This window comes from Hydractinia symbiolongicarpus, chromosome 13 (genome assembly GCF_029227915.1).
Source record: "Hydractinia symbiolongicarpus strain clone_291-10 chromosome 13, HSymV2.1, whole genome shotgun sequence".
NCBI lineage: Eukaryota > Metazoa > Cnidaria > Hydrozoa > Anthoathecata > Hydractiniidae > Hydractinia > Hydractinia symbiolongicarpus.
Window position 1 is genome coordinate 15,723,154 of NC_079887.1, and position 12,364 is coordinate 15,735,517.

The 12,364-nt window shown below is 36.1% G+C and overlaps 1 protein-coding gene across 1 annotated transcript; it reads left to right on the plus strand.

Annotated features, from left to right (window-relative positions):
- Positions 1 to 6,016: 6,016 nt before the first annotated feature.
- On the plus strand, positions 6,017 to 11,148 carry LOC130623437 (annexin A7-like). Its single transcript, XM_057438925.1, has 2 exons — positions 6,017 to 6,681; positions 10,373 to 11,148. Exons 1-2 carry the CDS (start codon positions 6,084 to 6,086, stop codon positions 10,465 to 10,467), a joined length of 693 nt encoding a protein of 230 aa, XP_057294908.1. The 5' UTR covers positions 6,017 to 6,083; the 3' UTR covers positions 10,468 to 11,148.
- The last annotated feature ends 1,216 nt before the right edge of the window (positions 11,149 to 12,364 follow it).

Below are 12,364 nucleotides of genomic sequence, written 5' to 3' on the forward strand. Positions count from 1 at the left end.
ATCTTACTTGCTCATGTCAAACGGCAAGAAGCAACTGTGCTCTTTTGTCTCTCATCGGTGCAATGCTCCATTGTTTATGTTCGTCTCGCCGCCAGAAACACAAAAAAGTAACAACAGGCCCTGTCTTCAAAAGGGTGGACAAACGGTGGAGAAATGCAAAGTATACCACCATTGATTGTTTGGTTTTTTCTTCTCATTTTTAGTTTTACCTTTTCAGTATCTTCAAGTTTTATCCACCATTTTACCTGTCAAAATTTATTTGGCTGGTTAAAGATTTCTGTCAGATAATATTTTCGTCACCTAGCTGGTAAAAATTTCCTCATTTTTATCAAATTTTTGACCTGGCATTTGTTACTTTTCCCTTGAGACACCTTTTTAGGAAAAAGTATGCTCTCATATCTTTCATGTATCGATGTTATCGTCCTGCGTTATGTTTACCAACAGATTTTTTCCGGTTTAATGTTAATTGCAGATGGGTAAAAAAATATTCGTCGGATATTTATTTCTTTAAATTTTTTTTGTCATATTTTTATCCATTGGATTATTCTCCGCGGGTAAGTTCATCTTCTTTCGAGTTATACCTTGTTATAGGAAATTAACATCCTTCAAAATAGCGCTCAAAAAATGACAAAAAGATACAACGCAACAGAAAAATGAAATGTTAGAAAAAACAAAAAATGAACGAAACACTTTAGCCCATTTTCTTGTCAACCGAAACATAAACATACCGGTTGGGTGTTCGTTTTAACCAGCAAGGCCTTCTTTAATATCCTTTATAAATCGTAGAAATTTTTGGAGATTTAATTACCGTCTAAATTCAAAACGCGTATACTATAATGAAGTATTCTATACCTTTAGCCATCCATAAATCAGGCGCACACCGTCGGATCTGTGGGCGCGATAGGGGCTGTTCCATTTTTATTTCTCCGAGGTGTACTTTCTGCCTCAATCAGTTTGCTTTTGTCTTTTATGTTCTAAAAAATCTTCAGTGTGCCTCAGTCACAAAAAATTAGGTACATGGGAATGCGGCTTTACAATTTCTATAATTTCTATTTATCCGCGAAGTTCAACTCACTACACTCTAGGCTTTAGGATCCTGGATCCTGCGAGCAGGGAGAGGGGCTTTTCGATTATTTTTTCTTGTGTTTTTGGGCGGCGGGAGATGGTATCCAAAGTGGTGAACACAATAAACAAATTCTAAACTTTTGACTGTTATTCCACGTTATAGAAGTGGTTTTATGTTGTTAACTTGGCCTAAATTATTCTTTCTACCGAATCTGAAGAAAATATTAGACTACGGATGAGATATAGCTAGTTAGGTTCCAGGGACTCTGCATAATAGATTCGTAAGGGTTGGGTTAGCGCGTTTCTCTAGCCATGGCTAGCCTCCTAATATCGAGGGATTTACCCTGTCTGTTATTTCAAGGAGGGACCAAAGCTTCGATGGGGAGTCCTAGAGTATTTAAGGCTCTTTTCGAGCTATGCAAACCTGAGGGTCCGCGCTCTGCCAGACAACTCCCTGACACAGCACTGCACACAGTCTCCCCAATTTCCCTCATATGATGGGCTGGGGGTTCACCCAGGCCTATGGTAATAATGTGAGAGTGTAATAGTGTGAGAGTTATAACTACTAAGCTGCCATAATGTAAATAAAGTTTAGACGACTTTCTAGCGACTTTCATACTATTCTGTAATAACAGTCAGGGAAATCCTCTTAACTAAGCTGTATAGCTTAAATTGGAGATCTTGTAAATAAGCTGTATATATAATGCAGCTTAATTAGGTGACATATATCTAAATTAGGAGGTAGAAAAAGTTTTTCTCTGATTATATACTTGAAAAACTTAAATTTTAGCAAAATCACAGCTGCAGCCCTATCATCGTAAGTTTGACTACTACACATTTTAAAAAAGAATGGTATTTCCAGGACCCCGGGTTTAAAAGATATGAAGTAGAAACAATGGTTCATCGTAACGATAGTTTATTTAAATGTACTTACTAAAACAGGAATCGACCGAAAACGAGCAGAAAACGAGCAGTAAACAACAAGAAATAAGCATTAAACGACCAGAAAACCATCAAAAAGCCCAAATACAACCAAAATACAACAGCAAATGGCTATATGACAGGGGAAAAAGATTACCAAATTGCTTGATTATGGGCCCAAGTTTCATTCATTTTTTGTTTTTTTTCTAGGAAGCCATTGCGTTGATGTCTCACTTAACCGAAGTTTTTTGCTCAAGGGACCGTAATCCGGGGTCTTTTCTCTTAAGCGAAGTATTTTTGCTTGGATTTAGTAAGGAGGTGTAATGGACTGAGAAATTTGGTCCCAAATTAGTTCAAGTTCCACTTATCCAGAAGAATTATTATCAGAGGTTGCTTAACTCTGAGTTTGATTGGGATGAGGATAATTTGTCTGGTGATGATGTTGTAGAAGGGCCAGCTATGCAGATCAAAACAGAATGGGTAGTGGAGGCTATTAGGAAATTGAAAATTGGCAAGGCTGCAGGAGTATCAGGTATTGTTGCAGAGATGGTAAAAGCATCTGGATATATTGGCGTTCAGCTTATTACAACTCTTGCTAATCAGATTATAAAAGATGGTGCTATTCCAAGTAAGTGGCAGTCGAGTGTAATAGTGAATTGTTTCAAGGGCAAGGGTGATGCATTATAGAGATTTAGAGATTTGAAGTTGGTTAATCAAGTAATAAAAGTTAATAAAAGAGTGATTGATAAGTTACTTAGAGAAAGAATTGATATAGAGAAGATGCAATTTGGTTTTGTTCCAGGGCGTGGCACTACAGATGCAATATTTTACTCAGACAGCTTCAGGAAAAGTATTTAGGTAAGAGAAAGAACCTCTATTTTGCCTTTGTATATTGAGGGAAAGCTTTTGATAGAGTGCCACGTAAAGTTATTTGGTGGGCTATGAGAAAATTAGGTGTGGATGATTGGCTAGTTACGATGGTACAGTCTATGTACAGCAATGCTAGAAGTCTTGTCAGGATTAACGATCCACTTAGTGATGAATTTAGTGTAAATGTTGGTGTACATCAGGGTTCTGTACTTAGTCCTTTGTTGTTTGTTCTAGTCTTAGAAGCGCTGTTGATGGAGTTCAGAACAGGTTTAGTTGAAGAATTAGTTGAAAAGTTTGAGAAGTGGAAGAAAGGGCTAGAAGAGAAAGGGCTAAGGGTGAACACAGCAAAGTCTAAAGTCATGATTAGTAGCATAAAATGAAATGAAATGAAATGAAATAAACATATATTTCAGTTTACTAGGAGATAAATATACATTATTAATTAAAAATTTTGCCCTAGTAAACCCCGGAAACTGCAAATTGCAGCCAAGAGTGACCTTGTAGTTGGAAACTGGCCTTATTGAGTTTGCAGGAAAGGGGTTGGTAGTAACTCAATTTTTTGTCAGACTTGCAAGCATTGGGTACATAAGAAGTGCAGTAGTATTGGTGAAAGGTTAAGAGCTGACATTCAGTTTGTATGCAAGCATTGCTAAGGTGAGATTATAGAGAATGAAGTATTTCCAGCTTCAATGATGTACAACAGTGGCTCGTTAGAGATAGTTGAGAACTTCTGTTACTTATGTTATATGTTGGGCAGTGAAGGGGGTGTTGGTAGAAGTCTTACTTGCAGGATAGGTTCTGCTTGGAAAAAGTTCAGAGTGTTACTTTCTTTGTTGACTAGCTGGGTTTTGTCAATTGAGTTTAAAGGTAGGTTGTATGAGGCCCGTGTAAGAAGTGTTATGTTGTACGGTAGTGAGACATGGGCAGTGAAGCAGCAAAATCTTGACTGTTTAGAAAGGAATGATACGATTCCCACTGCTTTCCATACCTGGCTACTTATTTACTTGAATCAATCAGGGCCTCTTAACAACTTTCTTCTGATTTAGTTTGATGGTTACATGTTCCCGCGTTTGATATCACCTTCAAATTTTTAAACCCAACAAAATAACCACTGGAAAATAACGACCTGCACGGCAGAGGAAAAATTTGAAAAGAATGAATGGTAAAATGAATTCAATTTTTGTTTCACACATGTCTGGAAATTTATAAACTTTTTCTTTTGGTTTTTCTATGTCTGGGTATGATACATATATAGATAATAATCTCGTTTCCAGGGTTCTTCTACCCCTATGATATGCCGACACATAAGCGTACAAGAGCCCTAGAGACAAGCTTATATCTGAAACATTCCTGCCTTATTATCGGTTTAAGTAGACAACTAAAAATGACATGGATCATGCATGTCACGAGCAACAACTATATATTTCATATTGAACAAAAACTAAACAAATTTAGAAGTTTCTTCGTGAATGATTTTTAAATGTCTAGACATATTTTTCTGCAATCGTGCAGTTAGTTACATGAAAATGAAGCCTTCTGCCAACTTTAAAACGACCTGGGGTTTTGAAGATATTATCTGTGAAAATAAATATTGCAGAGTAAAGCGCTAATTTACACTGGTGAGTCTTCCGTGGGTCACAGAGAGAGAGAGAGAGCACCCATTTTATTATTTGTTAACTGCTGGTTTCTGGTCATTTGTGTGTGTTTCCTGCTCGTTTCCTGGTGGTTTTTCGTGGTTTCTGCTCGTTTTTGGTTATTTCCTGTTATAGTAAGTACGCTATTTAAAGCTGTATATACTGCATCCTAGTTAAGATGTCACGCCACGTGATACAGCCTATTTAAGCAGCCATTTTTAAAACTTTAAATTTAGCGGATCTCTGGGGTGCTACGAAAAAACTAATGCATTGGGAATGTTTATATACATGTTATTATTGGATTTATTTAGTTAGATAGATGCTAAAATTCAGTTAAATGTGTGTTTTCGATGATCGATTTGTACATCTTAATCAAGCTGTAGATCACAAAATGTATCATACATCCTAATTAAGCTGACATCCAAATTAAGCTGTACAGCTTAATTAAAAGAATTTCCCTGACTGAATAATAATATATAAAGCCACATGGGCCATTACACGTTGTTTGTTTTTTATTACAAGAAACATGCATTTGGGCTTATGCTTGACGTTTCTTAGTTTTTTCGAGAAATAAGCCTCATTCAAGGATTGCACACATGTGTGAACTTCAAGGGCAAATTTTGTGTGGAATTATCCATTCATTCAGGATTATAATGCACTGGTGTGGATCAATAACTTAAGTATATTATATACTTATTTAATATTTAATAGAAGCTTTAAAGGAAACCCAAGGTATAAAATGATGTTGGACTTTATTATAGAGCTTAAAAAGTTAGCTAACACTTCTTTTTAAATTTTTTAAAAAGTTTTTTTCGTTCTCAAGGTATTGACATTTAAAGAATTTCAAATTTAATTATGCTGTATGAATTATGATGACATATTTCAGTAATAGCAAATTTAGACATTTTCTTTCATCAGTAATTTTAAACCTGTTAAGGAATGTGCATTCAAACTTTATCAATGCATAGATATTATAAAGGTCATTTGATTACCATAATTTTTTGCCAAAATGGCACTTGTTTGCTCGTCCCAGGCCTCTTAATTTTTTGCTGACAACCTCATAACATGGGATCTGCATGTCGGTTTGCAATCAAATTTTGTAAGTAACCATATAGGGCTTATACAAGCTTACCCACAGAATGTTACTGTTAATAAAACCATAACTCCGAATCTTAAAGTCATCGAGAAAGGGAGCACATAACTATCTGGTCTGTAAATAAAACTACCACCCCAAACACTACCCCAATTGGGATACCCATGTTTTCAATACAACCAGACCAAAATCACTACAAAAAACATTTTTTCATATTATATAGTGCGATAGTGAGTAAGAGCTTAAACAAGGTTAGGTCTCAACGCACATGCTTTATTTTTTTTATCTGTAGGGATTTCAAAGATAGGATCAACATTTAATAGTAGTAATAAAGACAAGTAGCACCATTCAATGTTGTCTATTCCCCTTTAAAAAAAAGCAATATTCACCAGTTTACAGTCAATCCAACAGTTAATTTCTATTTGCAAAATTTTCGACATTATTTTTGTATATATAGTATAAGAAGTAATCCTTCTTTTAGTGTTAATAATACCAAAAAAATGGCATTGGTAGATGACCTTAAAGAATGTAAACTATATGCAATTTTAAGTGTTGTTGGAGTCATTTTTGTTATTGGAGGAGTTGGATGTTTCTTTGGTGGGTTTGTTAGTACCAACATTCTAACCAAAGGAATACCTGGCATTGGAATTGGCTGCATTGCAATTGGTGCTTTTATCCTGATATTTTGCTGCTACTTAAGGCGTAAAGATCAGTACTCTAATGTAAACACAGGTCCTCAAGTCACTACTTATTCAGCAACCGGTACTGTTGTTGGTACTCAGCAAGTATATCCCCAGGGAGCACCAACATATCCAGCTCAACAAGGCAGTCACCCACCTCAGCAAGGGAGTTATCCCCCACAACATGGCAATTACCCACCTCAACAAGGGAATTACCCACCTCCCCAGCAAGGAGTATACCAACAGCAAGGAACATATCCGCCTTCTCAGAACACCTATCCACCTTCCCCAAATACATATCCACCACCACAAGGAACCTATCCTCCACCACAAGGAAGTTACATACCCCCACAGGGAACATATCCACAGGCAACCTATCCCGCTCCAGAATCCAAATCTTCTGGTTCTGCTTACCCAAGTAAGTTCAATATGTATTTTTTTCTAACCTTTTTATGCACTAGAATTCAGAACACTATACCTACTTCCAAAAATTAATGCCCACGAAATGCATATTTTTTTCGAAAACAAAAATTACCTCGAAAATTAGTACCATAAGGTATACTCGATCTTGCCAAATCAAAAGATTAGAGAATTGTAGTATTATAGTATTTCATAGGATTCTGGATGTTTTTAAAAGTATTTTTAATCCTTAGGACACTTTTATCTTTAAAGATTGTCCCCTATTACAAAGGATTCACTTGATCAAAGTCGTTTTCTATTTTTTAAGAAATTCGTAAATTTTGTTTTGCAGTAAGTGTAGATTTAATTTGGCCTTTTTTTCCTCTTAAAATTTTCATTTATCCACGCAACTAGCGATAACCTCCGTCAATGCAGCAATCAGCAAATTATGATAGGATAGAGACATGCATATTTACCTTGCGCGAACTATAGAACAGCTATTGAAAGTTCTAAAGTTTTGTGTTTTATTTGGTTTCCGTGGTGTTTTCCGATTCTTAAAGGTACTGTCCGATTAAAAATCAACTAAAATTTTGACAAAAAATTCTTATTTGGAACTAATTTCTATAAAATAATTAAATAATTATTTGTTTTCTTTCCTTACACCAACTGAACAATATCTCATTCTTGTTTACAAAAAAGCATGCGGTCTCTCGCTTCGATTGTTTATATGGATGGCGGATGATAGGCACTAAAGCGAGGCTGAAATAATATGTCGCGTGTGACGTATTTACCTGGAGCGCGCCGAACTGCCCAAAATAGATAAAACGTGGGCCAGGGCTGATATTTTATTATATGTTTAAAAATTATGGTAATCTTACCCCCTGAATTGTGAAAAACCGCTTTTTATGAATTATTCATATGGAATTAAAAAATCGAAGGCGAGAGATGTGTCTAGACCTTAAGGTAAACACACACTGTGCTAATTCTGTACGAACCTAAGTAAGAAGCTTTCGCTAATAAAACTTGAAGTTCAATATGACTTTAGCCTTAGGGTTGCATAGTTGTTTCAGCTACTCTAAAGACAACCAATCAATAATTAAAAATTAGTTTCCTCTTCACTAGATGTCCCGCCACAGAGAGATTAGACTCAGATCGCACATTCAGTAAGGTTGAGAGGCAGAATAATGTCGTGGTGCGCTGTTGTGAATTCCACTAACAACAGTCGAAAAAAACAGGATAAAATTTTTTTTTCGCTGCTTAAGGATCCAAAAAAAAATCTTCCGTATAAGGAAAAACCAAAAGTCAGAGAAATATCTGAACGGAGGAAAGAAAAGGATGTTAAGGAGGTGAGTAGGGGCTGGTAACTAGGTGGTCGTTCGAAACTCTCTGTCATGGAGTGCCACCAAAGATGGTCACAGCGTACTCTTCAATAAAACCACCGCTCGGAATTCTTCGTGTTCCGTAATACATTTTTTATCTGAAAAATATTACAATATTACTCAATCACACTGGCATCTAAGAATTACTCATGAAGGATTAGAAACTTTTATACCATGTAATTGAAAATATTTAATAGAGTCCAGTCTTTTTCAGGAGAGGCGTGCGATCGCACGCGCTCGCCCTGGCACACGCCTAAATCGTTTCAGGCGTGTGATTAATCGCACGCCTGAAAAATAAATATTGAGTTTTCAAAATCAACCTATAAAATCCATCTTGTAGCGTGCGATGTAGCGTGCGATGGCAGCCCTCGAAATAATTTTTGGACAGTCGTCAGACAAAACGTCCGATAGATTTCCGTATTGGTCGGACACTTTTAGATCTCAGAAATTATTGAATAGTCCTGGTCCTTTTAATCCACGAGCAAGCCTATTCATAGCCAACCTGACATCCTAGCTAATTCACCGACTCCTGACTTAGTTAAAAGAACTACGTAGACATAAATCTCTTTTGCCTGGCCCCTTCGTCGTTGGTAACCAGGTCTTACACAAGAAATCCAGCCATGCTGTTCTTAACTAATGCGGAGGTGAACGCCGACGGAGCACGGATGAAGCAAGTCTGCAAAACTGCACTTACAGGCGGAATAGACATTTTATCATGGATTTAATTGTAGATAATTTCTTCATTTGACAAAATAATTGGAAACCATAGCAGGTCCGAATTTAATGGATTTTTTCTTTATGCCTGTAAAACCGAAACCCACGGGCGGTATAAATTTTTTTCTGTAAAAATTTTGTTAAAGTGTAGCTGAACTTTTTGAATGAATTTTGAAGTTTTATTTAAGCCACGTGGATAAAGATTTTTTTTAATTTGAAAACAAAGCATATTTTTGCCTATTTGCTTGTGAAAAATAAACAATAAATATAAAAATGACAGTATAGTCATGCATACTATTTCGGACATGTAGAAAAGGAAGTTAAGATTGAGAGAGTCGCTATACCAGTAGACGCTCGATCATCGTGTTTGGGGTTCACGATTTAAAACGTCCCCCACTTTTCTACCGCAAAATGAATGCGCAACAAAAATAACCTCGGAGCCCGTATCGCAGGCGTAACATTCTTTGCACGTGCGTTTTACATCGCACGCGTTACTTGATTTACACGTGCGAATCATCGCACACCTACTCAAATATTCCTGAAAAAGACTGAGAGTCTGTCTCGTGACAGCAAAAACATCCTACACTTCAGAGGGCATCCTCTCACATTTAGGAGTAGGTCCAACAAGGTTTCCAATGTTATGTTCGTCTACGTCTTGAAAAGTCGGAACTAGCTCATCATTCGCTGTTCTTTCCGGCTCGAATTGAAATCCTAGAACCTGCGAATTATTTTCATTCATTGCTATCTTCATGAAGAACTTTTTTAAACAAAGGAAAAAAAATACAAATAAACATTTAGTCGTTCGATGCGCAAGTCAAGGGGGTTCGCCTAATAAGAAGCCAGGTAACTACGTCACAAGCAAAAATGTGCTGAATAATGAATTGACCCAGTCCTTTTGCCGCGTTTGAAAGTTCGTGAAGATGGTAGGCTAGTGCAGCAAGATCAAAACAAACAAACGATGGTGCTAAGTATTGGATAAATCTTTGTTGTTTAAGAGTGCAATCTTCGTTATTTTTGATACTTGATAAAACAAAAGAAAAGATATTGTTTTTTAATCGGACAGTACCTTTAAATCATGCCTAAATTAATTTTATGAACAAGCTGACTTTTTGATTTTTTTGGAGGTGATAATAAAATGAGGAGGTGAGTCTCGTTCTCAAAATTCGATAAAATTGTGGGGTCATTATAAAATGATTTTAGGGGTGAAAAATTGCAATTTGACCAAAAAAGTGCAATTTGAACCCCCCTACAATTAAGCACAAAAGAGTAGTGATTATAATATTATATCGCGGCATGAAATAAACGCGAATACACACACCATAAGTACGGATTTCGCGTATTATATCCATATTCATATGTACGTCAAAAGCAACAATGTGTAATATTGTTGGTCTTGAATTTACTTACGAAATTTTATATGTTGCAATGTTTTTACCTCACAAAATCTTTGTCTGTGCAAGAAATTCCGAAACGATATGAGTACTAAAGTGGTACGTTCGCAGTGCAAAATGTCAGCATGACTGATTCACTAAAGTTAATCTTCGCAAAATAAATTTGAGCAGTGCACATTTTGTTGTGCTAATAAAAGCTTATGTAGCTAATTCATTTATTTTTTAGCTAAACCGGATGCTCTACCGGAAGTGGCTCCACCACCTTATGCTCCGCCATCGTATGATTCGACTGCAACCGCTCCCTCTGCTCCTCCTTCGTAGTGATGTTTTCACTTAGCACTGCGCCTAACGCTGTCAATACCTATTTTAAAGTCAGACTTTTGTTGTTTGTACTAATAATGCACATATATATCGAGATAGAACTCGACAACGGTCTTTACAGGCCCGCGCGATTCTTTATTACTTGTTGAGTCATGCTGCACCTAAATTATTTAAAGTTTGTTTGTACGCGCGCATGTGTAGTTATGTCTGTGTTATTTTCTGTTGTTTTGTGTCTTTAAGAATGCGTTTTATACCATGACTGGGTTCAGGTTGCTCTTAGCCAGGAAACCCTTTCCCTCGCTATGCTTCCGTGTGGAGAAGCATAGCGAGGAGAGGATTTCCTGGCAACGTTCCTCTAAAGATTTGTCCAAAATATTGCTTGTGAAAACAAGCAAGTAATAATGCTCTAAAATTACAGTATATGTTTATCGTTTATTCATTTCTTTGTATGTTTTTGAAAATTGAATTCGGTTGCCATTTCCTATGCTTGACTGTGTCCGTTTTTACACGTTTGATTTTTGAAAACTTCCCGTCATTATTTTCCTTATTTTGTATATGCTTATATATTTATTCTTATATATACCACATACTGGTTATTATGTGTATAACAATTCTTTACTTTATTGTAAAAATTCACCTATGGAATAAATGTTGATTCTGAAAAATATTAGAAAAAATTGATATTTACCACCATTTTTGAAGACGTTCGAAAGCAGTTTCGAGAAATGGTTATCAGTAGAGAGAAATGGTCTACCCGAACATAAAAAGCAGCTGATTCTAACGCAATTCCTTTCTAGTGTACATTGGATAACAATCCTCGCTCTTTACACCCCCACCCGCTTGGATTCGATAATTTCGGAATTTTATCCAAGGTGTGATATAAACCAAGTGCGTTCGATTTCGGCCGGTTTTTACACCGGGATCTGCCATTTCTATCCACTCTAGTTTTTTATACAGATAATTTGACGAAATTTACCTAAGACAGTCACGGGCACTTACTGTTTTGATTCAGATGATAATGGTATGTTTTGATAAGAACTGTGCCAGAATTGCAATATTTCTAAGCTAACGAAATGGTTGCAATGAAATATGCTGCTAAATCGACACTAGAAAAAATCGTTGGACCCGACAAAATAAATGCTTTTTGGTCTGCAATTAAACCCTTTGAAATGGTACCTAATTTCCTGATTTCAATCGGTACGTAAGGATGTATAAAAGCCCTTTACGTAAGGTTATAAAAGAAAAACATTCAGTCGCCCTCATGTGATAGTGGAATTGAAAATATCACAACCTTTATCTTCGTACATCCAAGAAAACATATTTACATGATGATCGATTTGATGATATTTTCGAGAAATTTTAGTACACCATATTCTCGAAAGTCTGGAAAAACTTGGTGTTTCTTGTTGGATAATATGAAGGATTGTAGGTTGCATTTGGAAATCGGTGTATTTAAACCTTATATCAAACTTCCACAGAAACTATAGTCAAGGCGATAGTAAACGTTGAAAATAGTGACAACAAATGTTTTATGTAAGCGATACTATCAGCATTGCCTTCGCCAGAGAGAAACCTACAAAAGAAACACATCCCTGTTTCTGATAATACTTATTTCACCGATATCATTTTCGCTTCTACTAGAATTCATGTTTATCATTGAATGACTTCAAACGAATGTTTCAATTTTCTTTGTTTTTCTTTTCAAGTTTTGTCAAAAACATTCGAAAAGCACTCCACCTTTCACGTTTTTCACTCAACGCAGTGGTATCCAATTATTTGATGAAATTTGACTCAAATGCATCAAACACGAATTTCTGTTTTAGTGAAAGGAATTTTATTGATAAAAAGTTTGTTCCTGAACAAACTTCATCAAGAGCGTCAAACGCATTTTTTCCTT

Excerpts from the sequence above, each read along its gene's own strand:
- LOC130623437 (XM_057438925.1), top strand. The coding sequence starts at position 6,084 with ATGGCATTGGTAGATGACCTTAAAGAATGTAAACTATATGCAATTTTA. Across the intron at positions 6,682-10,372 it reads TTCTGGTTCTGCTTACCCAA|CTAAACCGGATGCTCTACCG; the intron begins GTAAGTTCAATA and ends TTTATTTTTTAG.